At 45.6% G+C, this 15448-nt stretch overlaps 1 protein-coding gene across 1 annotated transcript in view; it reads right to left on the reverse strand.

Moving 5' to 3' along the window:
- The window catches only part of SPOCK1 (SPARC (osteonectin), cwcv and kazal like domains proteoglycan 1), a 569733-nt gene extending 557037 nt beyond the window's left edge, over positions 1 to 12696 (reverse strand). Inside the window, exons 1-2 of the mRNA XM_058279114.1 lie at positions 12472 to 12696; positions 11685 to 11867 (exon numbers count right to left, since the gene is read on the reverse strand). Coding sequence (XP_058135097.1) covers positions 11685 to 11867 — 183 coding nt within the window. The 5' untranslated portion in view covers positions 12472 to 12696. The remainder of the gene's footprint in view (positions 1 to 11684; positions 11868 to 12471) is intronic.
- Positions 12697 to 15448: the final 2752 nt, after the last annotated feature.

Below are 15448 nucleotides of genomic sequence, written 5' to 3' on the forward strand. Positions count from 1 at the left end.
TATGATTTTAAAGGGGCTAGAGGAGCAAGGGATATTTATACAATGGGGATAGCTATAGAAGACAGCACAGAAATGCACAAAGAGGCAGAGAACAGGCCATCCTCCCAAGTACTTGGGCCGTCTGAATACCTCACTTTTCATAGGTGACTCATTTGTGTACCACCAAAATGTGAGCTAAATTGAAATGTATAAAGTGTGGTTTTTAAATACACTAAGAAAGTGTATGCTACTTGAGGGAATCCTAGGACAAATACATTAAATGAAAGTATATCAAGCTCTTTCTGCCTCAAGAACTTTGGGCATGCTCTTCCTGCCATCTGGTGTGCAATTCTCCCCTCTTCTCACCTGGCTAACTCCTGCTCATCCTGCAGGTCTCAGCATCCATGCCTTTCTTAAGGATCCTCCCCTCTGTCCCTTCCCCAGGACCAAAGCTGTATTACTCAGGGTTCTCTAAGGAAAAGGAACTGACAGGAGAGATCAGTAAATATTATGAAGTTTTATAAAAATTGTCTCACGCAATTATGGGGGTGCACAATTCCAAATTCTGTACAGCAGGCTGAAAGCTGGGAACTCTGATGAAGGTTTTAGATGAATTCTCCAGGAGAAACTGGCTGGCTAAAGTGGATATGGAAATTCTCTCTTCTGACCGTTGAAATCATCACTTCTTTTAAAGCCTTCATGGGATTGGATGAGATGTCTCTCATTGCTGAAGATAATCTCAATTGATTGTAGATGTCAACAGCCATAGGTGCAATCAACTTAAGTTGATTTAAGTCTGCAAAATTCCTTTACAGTAACAATCAGTCCAGTGCTTGCTTGGCCAAACAACTGGATACCATCACCTGGCCAAGTTGGCACATGAACCTAACCTTCATTGGCCACCCCTTGTCAACCAGGCAATCACACACATTACCTTAAACCATACTTAATACTCCATTACATATTTTTATAACTTTGTAGCACTTCCATCAACTGTACCTATGATAATTTTATAATTTTTTATCTTTCTACCATCACTAGACCATAAACGCCAGGAGGTTATAAACCATAGCTATCTTCTTTACCCAGCACCCAGAAAAGCTGGCATGTAGCTGGCATTTGAAGAACAGTTTTGAACCAAAAAATCACCATGTCCTGCCTTAGCTATTTGTCATTGTTTGGGTTTTTGTAAAGTAGAGTGTGACAGTTTGAAACTGGATGGATCCCAGAAAATTAAGTTCTTAGAATTAATCCATTCCTGTGGGTGTAAACCTACTGTGGGTGGGGCCTTTTGATTAGATTACTTCAGTAAAGCATGACCCAGGGTGGGTGTTAATCATCTTACTTAATGGGATGAATATGAAGAGATAGAAAAACAAGCCACAGAAGGAAAGAGGAAGCCAGAAGCTGAAGCAACAAAAACCAGGAAAGAAGCAGGGACCAGAAGATGCCACCATGTGCCCTGCCATATGTCAGAGGAGTCCAGGATTGTCAGCAGTGGATCTTCAGGGAGAAAGTGTCAACTGATGATTCCTTGATCTGGACATTTTTATAGCCTCAGAACTGTAAGCTTTTAAGCTAATAAACCGCCTTCATAAAAACCAACCCATTTCTGGTATATTGCATTTTGGCAGCCTAGCAAACTAAAACACAGAGCCAACCTGCTTCCACTGTTCTAATAAGTGGTCCTCTGACAACTTGTAATGATCTGAAACTGAAGAATGGGGTCTGTGGAGAGAAGAAACAAAGGCTTGCCCCATCCTACTAGTGTTTCCTGATGTTTCTAAAACCTTATGCAAAACCAAGACCAAACTGGATGTACAGAGCGTGCTGAGAAAGCCATGTTAATATGCAGGCTGGACGGATCATTTACCTTAAAATGGAGCCCAAACCCCAATGTAAAGCCACTCTCCAAGACAAAAAGAGTGTTATCTTTTGAGATGGGCTAGAGGCAATTGCATCAGAGCTTAACATTAAAGGTGATGCCAATTAGGGCTTAGTGGGCATAACATGAATCCCTGGGGAGCTCTTCCCATAACTAGAATTTTTCCAGGCACAGCTGAGCACAGACCCCTCCCAAATACTGTGTGATTAGAGGTGCCAGTTCCAGAAGACCAGCAAGAATGTAAAATATGAAGGGAAGGTCTTCTGTGCCAAGGAGCTACAACTGGAAAATAGTAGAGAATGAACTATAGGGAACTTTAAACAGCCTTCAAGATTGGCAAAGCATGGAGTAAAGACAAGTTCAAGGATAATGGAACTAATTTCACAACATTTCTCTAAGACACAAGTCAAGAAGCAGCTTCTATGGCTGTGTACCCACAACTTACCCATGTTCACAAGGTAGAAATTTAAAAAAGTGATAAAACAGAAGAAAGCAAATCTGAACAGCAGAGATATCAGCCCCTCAAAGCTTATGAGCATCTTAGTATGACATGTACTCACCCAATCCTCCCCCAAATCCCATGAAGAAGGTATTGTCATTCCAGTTTTACAGATGAGGACACTTGGGCTCAGAAAAACAGTCTGACTAAAATCATCCAAGCTTGTACTTGACAAGACTAGAACATGAACTCAAGTTAATAGCAGGCTCTGAACCATACCATGACTCAGCCTCAAAGAGCTTCTCACAGATTCAGGGATTATGCTGGAATTGTAAGGGTTTGGTTTCCTGGTCAGGTTAACTTTGCCTGTCAACATGCCACCCCATCTTTTGGTATCCAACATCATCATCAACTACTAATAGAATGAGACACACATATCCAAAGCCAGCATGATTCACTGGGGTTTACCCTTAACAAAGCACCCTCTAGAGGGTTAGAAAGCTCTGGGCTGGAATATTTCATTCATTCAGCTTCATTCAAACATTCACTAAGCAACTTTCTGTGCTAGACTCTAAGGTTCTAGAAATACAAAGATTTATTCAACAGTATATCTTCAAAGGGCTTATAAAATCCTAAGGTTCTGGCTTGAAAATAAGGGGTTAGATGAAAAAAGCATTTCTCAATGTGTGTGTGACCTAGAATTTCTACCTATCAAAGACAATAAAAGCACATGTGCCTATCATCCCCTAAAAGCTTTCCTTCCTCAGTTCTCCCAAGAGTTGTGCTAAGGATGCAATTCAATCAAAAAGTACCTACTGATCACCTACAATGTGCAAGGCATGGAAAGACTCAAGCTTCACTTCAGGAAGCATTCAACTATGAAAGAATCTATAACATAAATATATAAAACTATAATCAAGGAGTATACCTTAAAGACTAGAGAAGTAGTTAACATCAATATAAGTGATATCTTCTACATATTTAGCCTTTAGGCCTGTGCTAAGAGCGTCAACACACATGAGCTCATTTATTCTTATGGCAAGCCTGTGAGGTTGGCTAATGTAGAGGACATCTGTTGATTTTTGCCCACCAGTATGCATTTCCCCTTAAGGAACACCTCAGTAGCACCCTTAAACCATGTGATCCAACGGAGCTCCACCACCATCCCTCCCCAGCCCCTAGCGACAGTGTGGCATTTTGGTATTATTTATGAATTCCAGAAAGAGATATTATGTTTGTAAACTGGTCTGTTTCTCTGGGCATGATACCCTTTGATTGATTTAAATTCAAAGGCTTTACGTTTACTTGATTAAATCAAGATTAGGATTTTTATTCTATCACATCATTAAGGGGTGCAGGGTTGAGTGACAGCACTACAGACATAGCAGAGGCCCCAGAAAAAGAAATGACCTATTCACCTGATAGCTTACAGCTGACCTTGTGAAGAGAACAGAGCAGCTGAGATCAGAAAGAAACAAGCTGGGAAGAGAGACGAGCCCTATGCCAGCCTACAGCTAAGATCAGAAGAAGCTGGATGCCCACAGCCTTAAGAGGGAAGAGGAAGGCTGAACCCTTGCAGACATCGCCTACCATCTTGCTGCAACATGTGGCAACAGACTTTGGGTATGGAAGTATCTCTTATGGTACCTTGAGATGGACTCTTTAGGGCCTTGCAAATGTAAGCTTTTACCCCAAATAAATATACTTTATAAAAGCCAACAGATTTCCGGTACTTTGCATCAGCAGCCCTTTGGCTGACCAATACACCGAGTGCAAAGCACATGACCCAGACCAGCCCAGTCAGCATATTCTACCAGCTAGATCAAAGTGACTGATTGAGGAAAGGGTACAGAACAGAGGTAAATCTAACAATTGTCAATTCTGGGACTTTTATTGGAACTACGAGACAGAAAAATCAGATGATGATATAAATTTTTAGATGCTTTGAGGGGCCATATGAGAACAAAGGCAATATAAGTGAAATAAAACCCAAAGATGGGGGTGGGGCAGAGAGAATGGCACATACACCAGGTCCTATGACATAACCTGAGCCCTGAGCCCCTGCATCCAGCCTTACCTAAAGCCAGAGCTTATTGGAATTTTCATTTACACAAGTGATTAAGTTTTCTTTTCTTTCAGCTTAGATTAGATTTTAGTCATGTGCAGTATGGAGTTCTCACCAATAGAGTATCATTATCCCAACTTAATAAATGAAGAGTCAGAGGTTCAGAGAGGATAAACATCCTGAGACTACTTTCAACTAAATTCACTGCATGAGATTTTATGGGCCACAGTGGTATGTGGATTTAGACCAGAAATCTGCAAGAGTGTCAGCTTATTCAATTGTTCAAGAAGTATACTTTTCTCTTCATCTACTAGTACCAAGGTAGAAATATGTGAGTTGCCTTGCTGTCCCTTTCTGTGTGATGGGTTTATTTCTCGTTTACTCCTACACTGAGGGCATGATGCCCTGGAGTCCCAGCTTTATGCAAGGGTCTACAAAATTCATTCTGGACATAGTTTTCTTAGTAGTACATAAAAACAGTGCATCTTACAATTAATGGCATCTTTTATAGGATGATATATGGTGAAAAAAATACTTGTAATCTTGGAAAAATTATTTTTTACATAGGAAGTTTTCATTCATAATTATTTCACCTGGGGAGATAAGACCAAATGTGAGCTTGGGTCTAAGGAATTTCCAAAGGAACATATATAGTCATCTCACCAGAGGAAAGGTAAAATGAGACATCTGAATGGGCTCAGGTTTGGGTACCAAGTATGTTTGGGTTTTGAATGTTATACTGAGTAAATTAATAAGAAATAATTTATCATAAAATATTTCAATTAGTAATATTTCAATACTAATATTACTAATCATTAGGTCCCCACTTCTCTAAGGGAAACTTACAAATGAAAGATTTACTCTGATGTGATGGCCTCAGAAAAGCTGGCCTTGCTTCCTTAGCCAGAGCAAGGTCTTGGCAAGTGATGGGGAGAGGTCTACAAAGGTCCAGTCAGATACAGGACATTATATATCCTTCCATAACCTACAGAATGGAGCGGGAGAGAGTGCAAACTCTAATCCATGCTGTGTGGCAATGCTCCAAAACGTGTTCATCAATTGCAATGAATGTCCCACACTAATGAAAGAAATTGTTAATGTGGGGAAAGTGGGAGGTGTGGGGAGTAGGGCATGGGAATCCCTTATATTTTTTTTATGTAACACTTTATGTAATCTAAGTATCTTTTAAAAATAAAATATATATATATATATTTTAAAAGAAAAAAAAAAGTCCTGAGCCCTGGTCCCAGAAGAGGTCTGCAGTGGGTGACTTTCTACCTCCAGGCTATGTGGACGACACCCTGAGCTCTAACTCACCAAACAGCCTGGAGGCCAGGGCCAGAGCAGGCAAGGCCGGGCCTAGGAGGTGCAGTACCCTCTGCCCCTCCCACAGCCACCTCCACCCTCAGGTTCAGAATGTCTGGAACTGGAGCCCCTAAGCTCGGAGGAGATTTTAGGAGTTAGCAATAGGCAACCTTCTTTTTGTGAACATTAGGCCCCAAAAACAAGCCTGGTGTTAAGGTCACTCAATTTGATCAACCCACATGGGGATGTGAAAGTGAAATAGTCTTACTACTAACTCAGGAGTCATCTGAACCAGACGTGGGCTCAGAACTCCACAGCCATGTGTTTCCCATCTCTCCTTCATCAATTAGGAAGCTGGGATTAGAAAAGTTACAAGGCATCAGGAACTCTTGATATGGACCTCGAAAGATGGGTTAGAAATTGAAATTCAGAGGGAAAAAGGCAGGATGTGCTGAAAAGGGGCCGTTACTGTCCAGTATGGACAACCACACAAACCAGAAGCTAGAAGGCTTCTGGGAAAGGAGCGAGGGTAGCGTTAGGGACTGTAAACTAATCACATTTTGGAGGGCACCTGGTCAAGGTAGATTTTCTAGTATTTGGATGCAGTGATTCTCAGCTGAGGATGATTCTGCCCCACAGGGAGATCATTCTGTTGTCACAGGTCAGGGGTAGGGGCAGCATGGGAGATGTCCCTGCATCTAGTATGTAGAGGCTGGGGATGGTGCTAAACACCCTGCAATGCACAGACCGTCCCCGCCCATGACAAACACAGTGCTTGGTGAGGGCAGACACTGCAACTTCCCCCATCCTGCATAGTAATAAAATGTTCACTTGAACATATGACCATCAGAATAATAAACAGAAGTGATGTGTACTAATTCTGCATTCTGCCCACTTTCCCTGGCTGGAAGGAGGCAGTGAGCCATGGACCCATGGTCCAGGGTCACATCTTCAAGTTGGTGGAACATCACCATGGAAAGGGCTTGGGCTCTTGGAAGCTTTGTGGAACTGGGCCACCAGATTTACTATGAGAGAAATGGCTTTCTATCTTGTTTAAGCAGTTACTTGGTACCTGTTTTATGCAGCTAAATCTACATCCTAATCTACACGTTACTATTAAGTCCATTTTTCCTAGCAAGAGTTAGAAGCCTGATTATCCATTTGGGACCACCTCATGGTTTTGAAAACAATGTGACCACGATGGAGGCTCACACCCCAAATCTCTTCAGTATATAGGAAAGCACTTGTGCTCCCACAGTCCAGCACAGCTGAAGTGCTGTGGGAGTGTGGGGCTGAGCGTGACCAGGAGAGGCAGGCCAACTAGGGTAAGAAGCTCTACCATCCTTTCTGGGCAAGATCTAGCTTTAGTGTGGCAAGGACAAACTGAAGATAAGGACAGAGAATGTAAGAACAGTCTTAGGTCTATCAACTTTTAAACTGTCCCTTTATAATAATCTCTGTGAAATAATTATTTCTATCAGTGGTCATCTAGTATTGGGGATTTAAGATAATGGGTTCATTAAAGAGTCAGGATCACAAACTCATTTAAGTCTCCTTGCACCTCTTTAGCCAAAATGATTTTCTGTTATACTTGATTACAAGCAAAGTCTCCATGGTGACAGATTAAAGACTGACCGGGTAAGCCATAGCACCTCTCTTGTCACCAGCCCCGTGGACTAAGCCAGCCACTATTCTATCAATAAGCCCCACTTGCCCTTGAAACTCATTATAGCTGCGATGTTAAGATCAGATGCTTGCTGCCACCCCCGCTCTGCTGCAGAGACCACCAAATCCCACAGAGTATACGCTAGAAGGATAAAGAACATAGACTGGTCCTTGTGGTCTCATTAGAATTACAAACTCAGGTCGCTCCGGAGTGAGATAAATGCCAGCCAAAGCAACACTTCTGATTCTTCAGGCCTGCCAAAGATAATTATCTTGGAGTTAAATGCCAGGGCTAGTTCTATGTGTGCAAAAGAAAGAAAATGTCATGTTTGGTGTAAGCAACAATATTATTTTAATCAAATCAGAAGCTCATTATTAGGAAAATTTAAGTCCTGGCATGACTTCCACAATAAGCTGTGTCCACCTGCTTTCATACTCTACTTTCTCTTACCTAAAGTACCCGGCTGATAGTCCTCAGACTAAAAGCTGAAAAGACAGACTTGCAATAGGATTTCAATGGAGACTTACACCTAAAACCATTCAACGCTTGATCGGCTGAGAATCATGGTGAGACTCTAGACCAGGGGTTCTTAACAACGGGTCCGTAAGCTTGAACTGAAATTCAAAAACACATTATTCTTGTGGGGATGTGTTAGTGTGGGTGTGATATATTTATTAAATAATACACAGTATAGTGTGGACTTAGTAAGGGGTCCGTGGTTTTCACCTGACTGGCAAAGTGGTCAATGGAACAAAAAAGGTCAAGAACCCTGCTCTAGAGTCAGGTTTCCTGGTCCCAGCCCAGGGCCCCCCATTTCCCAGCTCTGTAACTTCAGGCAAGTGACTAAACTCCCAATAAATGGGAGATAATAATATCTCTCATAGGTTGTTATGAATATTAAATGAAATAATCTATGTAAAGTACCTTAAACAATATCTGGCACACTAAGGGCGCGAAAATGTTAGCTATTATTCTACTTCTGCAATGTCATAATTTTTTAAAATTACAACCAGCATGTATTTCTTTTATAAGAAAAAAACTTAAATGTGCTCAGCACAAATTATAGGAGTTCATCCAGTAGATGGGAGGTTGCATGAGAGATGAGATCACATTTATATATCTTGCTCACTCTATAACACAGTGCCTGTCACATGGTAGGCAGTAAAATAACAGGTATGGAAACCAAAGCTTTTTCAGATTCAGAGAAATTGGGAGAATGGTTGTGACATCTTGATCTCTCAACCACAAATCATGGAGGAGTTAAATGCCTAACAGTTGGAGACAGGAATATATTGTATAACTTAGAACAAACACCTTCCTTCTTCATAGCCTTCTCCTTAATATTTGTGCAAAAGCCCAGGTCTCCATCTGGCCAAAACATGCCAATTGCTAGTGTTTACAAAAGAATAATGACCAAACTAACAGCCCATAAATACATTTAAGAATAATCATCTGGATGTTGTCGTATTTCTCCCACATCCATAGCTCTAGGTAACAAGCCAAGGAGTAGTTCTAAAGGTTTTGCTTCTGGAAAGAATGGGATAAATATTTTTTTTGATAGTTAAATATTTGTGTGCCTAGAGCAGTAGGACACTTAAGTGTAACTAGAGGTCATTAGGTCATCCCAGAAAAGTCACAGCAAACTAACATTCAGGGGAGCACAGAGTACACACACCACCATCATTTCCATTTCAAAGTTGGCCCGGCAACAACTTTCTAAAGAGTCCCTAGATTTTAATTTCCCAAGATCAAAAGTCACTTCTAAATATCTTTCTCTCAGGTTCAAAGAGTGGCAAGTGGAGGAGGGAGGTAGGCAAGACATTTTCTTTCACAATGATTTTTTTAAAAACTGACAAACATCATAAGACGGCACAGCCTTTCAAAGTCACCAGTGGCTTCAACAAAACAACTAAAGCAGCAGCAAAGAAGCTGGGGCTTTGTCAACTCCAAGCAAGGTCTGGCTCAGTGAAAATGATCAGGCTGGCAGAGCAATTGCAACACTAGATGGGGCTTTGTCCATGGTCCACTGAAGAGCTGACTTATAGAGGAAGCAGCCTTTTACTCCCTAGTCCCAGGGAACACAGACTTTGTGGCTATTCCAAGTAAATGGAGACACTTGGACTTACCCTAAAAGAGCATCCGGTTTGAGTTTCATAGCACTTTCAAGAGGCTAATGACATTAAATTATGGCTGAGCCATTGCTAGCATCAGAAGACTCCATGACACATGTAAAATGGTGGACAAGTGAGATTAGGGGATTTTTTTAGGTGATTTTTAATAGTGCATTAGATTAAATTTTCATTTATAAACATACATGCTGCTAAAAATGTTAGTTTAAGAACTAAAATTGCTCCAGAATTGGAAAACAGTGAATGTCAACATAACAGCTTTTCTCTTATTGTTTTCAAGTCCTGAACATTTTTACAAAATCTAAGGCAGTATTTCTCAAACACCTTAAGACTAAGCTAGTATGTTTGTTTAAAATATCAAATCCTAGGACCCACCCCAGGAATATGGAATCAGAATCTCCAGGGAGGAGCCTAGGAACTATAATTTAGCAAGCATCCCAGAAGAACCTCATCATCAGTCAGGTGTGGAGAAAACACTGATCCACGGATTTTTTAAAAGTCACAATCCCCAAGAAAGACAAGAAACAGATTCCAATTTTAAATATTTAAAACTGGACAGAAATTAAGGCTAATGTCATGCTTATGATGCACTGAGACTTGAAAATCTCAAACAGGCATGAAAATTACAGTAAACCTTTCCACAACCTAAAGCCTCAACATGCACAGAGCTTACAGTCCTGCTCGGCTTCCGTGTAATCCAAAGTGTTGGAAAGGTGGCCCTTTACCTCTAAACCAGGCCCCATGCTTCCATCTCTATCAGAAATTAGCATCTGCCCTGCTCCTAAACTTATCTAAAATGTAATGATGTCTTTAAATGCAAAATTATTTCTATCCGCATGGAATCCATGAATACAAGCTCTACAGCTGGGGTATCTTTTTCAGCTAAAGGCAAAGGTAGCCAGTAAGGAGTATCTCAGAGCCCTAGACAAGTCATCTTTCCAGGCTGAGGAGAAAGAGGATCAAAGATGGATAACAGAACTGGTCAGAGAAAGGCGTGAGGTATGGCAGGAGTTCCAAATTATAAGGGGAAACGGGAGGACAACACATCTGCTGTGAAAGTAAGGCCCCAAACAACCATGAAAGTTCATTGAATGTGTTTGAAAATGCCTTTCAAGGAGAAGTAGCCTTCCACCTACTAGGGGGAGGAGGAAGAGGAATCAAGAAAGGAGAAAGTCAACCTTTGGCACACTGCTTCTCTGGAAGGGGATCTGGAAAGAGCGCCCATTAGCTTAGAAAGTGAAAAAAAAATCTAGGATTCAGTAAATTCCTCAGACCCTCTTCCTGCAAGGGCTGGAGATACTGGGAATGGAGCTCAGAAGAACCCAGGGGAAGACAGGTGACCCTCTACATCTCCCTCCTCAAAGAGCCTGTAAATCATGCCCTGTGACAAGAACAAGGGACTCTGTGGTATGGGTTTCTCTCGGGGACAGAAATTCCTAATGTTAAGTGCCCACAAAAGTTCATTCTTAGTCCCCAACTAAGAAGGGCATGGCCCCAGCCACCTGGGACAGCTGATGAGGAGGCAGCAGCAGCTGCAGAAAGACAGAGAGCATGCTGTCTGCTGGAACAACTCTGAGCCAGGTGTCTCCTGCTCCTCTGAGGCACACCTGGGGAACGGCAGCCAGTTGTGGGGGCAGAAACAGGTAGGAGAGGTGCCTCTGGGCACCCAGGAACAACTCAGTTACCCTCTCTCATCCCAGGGCTCCCCTTCCCTTCCCTCAAAGATGCCCGGGGTTCCCCACCCCCAGCATTATTGGACCCCAGCAAGCCTCCATTCTATCTGGACCACGTGACTGCCTAGGAAAGCAGCTGGGCTCACCTCCCATCCTAACCTTTCCAGCAGGGATTCTTCTGGTAAACCCTAGAGATGGTCCAAATTGCTCCTCGTGCTGCAGAGAGGTTCTCTAGGGGGTTTGTCAAAATCAGCCATCAATGTTAGAACTCAAAAGCTTAGGGAGCGCCTCTCTCGGGAGCTGCTCAGCTGTTCCTACCCTATTTTAGTGCAGTCGCCTCCCCCACACCTACAAATAAACACATCTGGACCACAGGTAACCGGCAAGTGCATCAAGCCTTGGAAGTTCTTTTTAAAGTTCCTCTCAGGCAAGACGCCGCCCAGGAATCACCATCAGACAAGCGCCCGTGAGAGGTCTGTCCCCCTGCCCACCCCGCCTCAGAGGCCCCCTCTCCAGGAGCGCAAGGGCGGCGGCGGTACTCACGTCTCGAAAGCGGTTCCAGTACTTGTCCCGGTCGTACTGGGAGACCGTGCTCAGCCACTGGTCATTGTCTAGGAAATTGCCGTGGTTGGGGCCCGCGCCTCCTGCGAGCGCGTCCAGGTGCCGGCTCTCGACTTGGAGGAAGCACCACGCGGCGGCCGCCGCCAGCACGACGATCGCGGGCATCTGCGGGGCAGGGGCCAGGCAGGGCCAGTGAGCAGCGGAGCGGAGGGCGCTGGCGGCCCCCTCCCCTGGCGGGGTACCGAGGCGTCTGGGCCCCTTCAAAACGGGCTGCAGCTATGGGGGTCGGGGGATCTCACGGGCGCGGAGAGGCTCCTCTCACAAACCTGGGGCGCTTGTCACGGATCTAGGGACCCCCCCTCACAAATGCGGGGCTAGGTTACAGATTAGGAGGCTGCGTCACAAATTGGGGAGCTGCTGTAAAACTACAGAAGTCCCCTCTCGCCAATTCTGCGGGTGCCCCACAGACCGCCGCTCTCGGCTCAGGGGTTTCAGTACCCCTCCCCAAACACCCGGGGCCCCGACCCGCAAGCCCCCCTCCCACAGACGGCGCCTACAGCTTCAGGACAGGGGAGAAGAGGGCTCTGAGCCGCAGCCCACAGTCGGGGGAGGGGGCACAAGTGGGGGTCTCCCATCGCCCACCCCGCGGCGCCGGTGGCAAGGGGCAGCGCGGTGACGGCTCCGGGCCCTGAACCTCCCAGCCCTTCGGGTGACCGCGGCGGGGGGCGAAGGTTCCCAACTACGGCAACTTAAGGCGCGGGGCACGTACCTTGGGGGCCGGCCCGGGTCCCCGCGTTCGAGTTGCCGGAGCTCCTGTGGGCGGTCGCGGAGAAGGCTGGTCGGCCGGCTCGCTGCCCTGCGCTCCCGCCACCCGCCGCCGCCGAGCGTCCGGCAGCTCTGTGAGCCCGCAGCGCTCTGGCTCGCTCGCTCGCTCGCTCGGGCGCGGCGTCCGCGGGCGGAGGAGCCCGAGAGCGCCAGCCGAGGCCTCTGGCGCCCCCTGGCGGCCGCATGCTGCCGGCCCCACAGCCCGGCAGCCCCTGGGCCAGCATCCCGGGATGTGCTGATTCGCAATCATTTTTCCTTCCCAGGTCCGATTTTCTTAATGAAATAAGCTTGCAAGCCCAAGCTAGTAAGGGAGAGCTGATGGGACCGAGGATATACTGCAAAGAAGCCGACCAATGTTGAGGCATTCTCGAAAATAAGGTCATTGGGCCACCTAAATCAGAATCACGTCGGTGGGGGAAGGAGAGGGCTTCTTAAAAAATGAGAATTGCTGGCTCCAGCCCCGTATTGCTGAAACAGCATTTCTTAGGAAAGCATCCAAGAGTCTGCCCTTTTAACGAACTCTCCAGGTTTGTTTGGGTTTTGTTTGTTTGTTTTTTGTTTTGCACAGAAAAGTTTCGCTACCTCTACCCTGTCCGTCACCAAGGCAGGTCCATCTCTGCACTGCCCACCCCAGGGCTGGCACCCACCCACGTGGAAAGCCATCTCTGCACCCCCATTCCCTCTACCAAGCCCGCTGCTATCAGGCTCTAAAGCCAGCCCCTCTAGCCTCCATGTCTTTCATTTCTACACCGGGGTGGCCCACATGGGTATCCCGTGGGTCTCCTCCACAAAGACAGCCTGTGTGTGCTTCTGCCCCCATCCCTTGGAAGCTCACCCAGCACTAGACTGTTGGGCTTTTCTGGGGGTGAGGGAGGGACAGAGAAGAATAGCATAAGCTTCAGGGTCAGAACACTGAGAAACAGGAGGCTGGTCACCCCCTCAACTCTCTGCCATGTGTGATCAGAGCTGGGAGGGACTTCACACGGTCCCTGGCCCGCCACTTAGGCTGGCTCCGCCTACTGCTATACCTCATTCTTTCCCAGACACCTGAGTGCTCTTTTAGAGCAAGCCTGGCCGTACTGTCACCCTTCCACTCAACAAACACAGACACACACTTAAAACTCCTCGTGTTGCTTTCCTGAGAAACACCTAACTCCTGCCCGGAGCCCCAGGCCCTGCTGGCCCTGCTCACCAATTTGGCTGGGTTTCATGCCACTCCCTCCTCCTTCCCTGACTTCCCCGACAGGCTGGCCTTGAGTCAAGACCGCAGCAGAAAGGGGCTCCCTCCGGCACTGAGCCTCCCTGTCTGTCTGGACCACTCTCCGCATGGCTTCACGAATTCATCCCTTGGCTTATTCATCCTCACTTCTTCAGAGACTTGCTGAACCTGCAGTCCAGGCCAGGACACCTGGTGACAATCTCCTAGAGAACCTGATGCCTGTCTAGCCACGAGTTCACTGTCCTTGAACTCGCGTATCCGACGTGTCCTCCCTGCATAGCTGTGGGCTCTGTAAGGATTGAGCCCATGTTTGACTTGTCCACTGCTACTTCCCCAGTGTCCAGAGCTCAAGCTCCTGACACAGAGCAAGTGCTCAAAACTATGTGATGAATGAGTGCCTGAATGGTGCCAGACCACAGAACCACACTTCTCAACCACCATGCCCTGGCATCTGTGATGTGGGCTGTTGTATGTTGCACTGAAAATAACTGGGTTGCAATGTAATACGTTAATGTAAGAGAGTTGGATTTTGATTTTTCTTTAAAATATCAGTAGAGTCATGGTTATCCCTCCATTACTCAGACTTATTTGCATTCCTAGAAGTTTTCTTGAAAGGCAGAAAAGGCGATGGAGTCACAGCTATTATGCTGGGGACTGCATTTCATCCACGTTTTTATTTTTGTAAGAGAATGTTTTAGGTATTTCAATATCATGTCCTGAGTGTCCGAGTGGGAGAAAAGTTTAGAAATAATGGAGTGATTCTTACCTTCACAGAAACACAAGTAAGCAGTTACTTCCCCATTTCTCTGCCCCCTTTCTCCCGAGTTGTCCCCAGATGTCATTTCTGCCTCCTCGCTCCAAATCATTCCTCCACCCACTCTAATCTGCCTTTCATCCTCCCAACTAACCAGAGTGACTTCTCACCATCAGCAGCCACCTCCAAGTTGCCAAAACCAGTGGGCAAGCCCACCAACCTGCCCTCCTTGGACATTGAGCAATTGTCCCTCGGCTCCCATGCTCCACCCCCTCGCCATTCCCCACAGACCAGAGCTTCTTGGGGCTCAGTTCTAGGCCTTTGCTTTCTCCCTATACCCTTTCCCAAGTGCTCACGTCCAATGCCGTGCTGATGGCTCCCCACTTGCATTTCCAGCACCAGGTATATCTGATCATTTCAACCTAAATGTCCAACTTCATACTTGACATCTTTTCTTGGGTACCCTACATACAGATATAGATATACATATACATATAGATAGATATAGATGATATATACATAGACATAGGCATAGACATAGATATAGATAGATAATCTCAAACCTTACGAGGCCAGAACAGAAGTTGGATGTCCCTCCATGGATCTCTGCTCTCAGTCATCCCCATTACAGTATTTAAGCCAGAAACCTCTGAGTCCACTTTGATGTCTCCATTTTTCTTGTCCTTATCTTCCAGTCTATTAGTGAGCACAGCACTTTCCACTTGCAGACACACCTCTCCAGTCCATGCCCTTCACTCCACCCCCACAAGCACCACCTGATCCACTCGACCATCACTTCTTTCCTAGAGGATATTTCCTGATCCTTTCCTTTCCCCGCCAATCCATCAGCCACTCTAGGGCTGGATCAATCTTTTTAAAACAGAAATCACTCCTTGCATAAAACCTTTCAATGGCTTGGCATGTGTGATGGTATGAAGCTTTTAGGGA

This window comes from Dasypus novemcinctus, chromosome 2, assembly GCF_030445035.2.
Source record: "Dasypus novemcinctus isolate mDasNov1 chromosome 2, mDasNov1.1.hap2, whole genome shotgun sequence".
In the NCBI taxonomy this organism is placed as follows: Eukaryota; Metazoa; Chordata; class Mammalia; order Cingulata; family Dasypodidae; genus Dasypus; species Dasypus novemcinctus.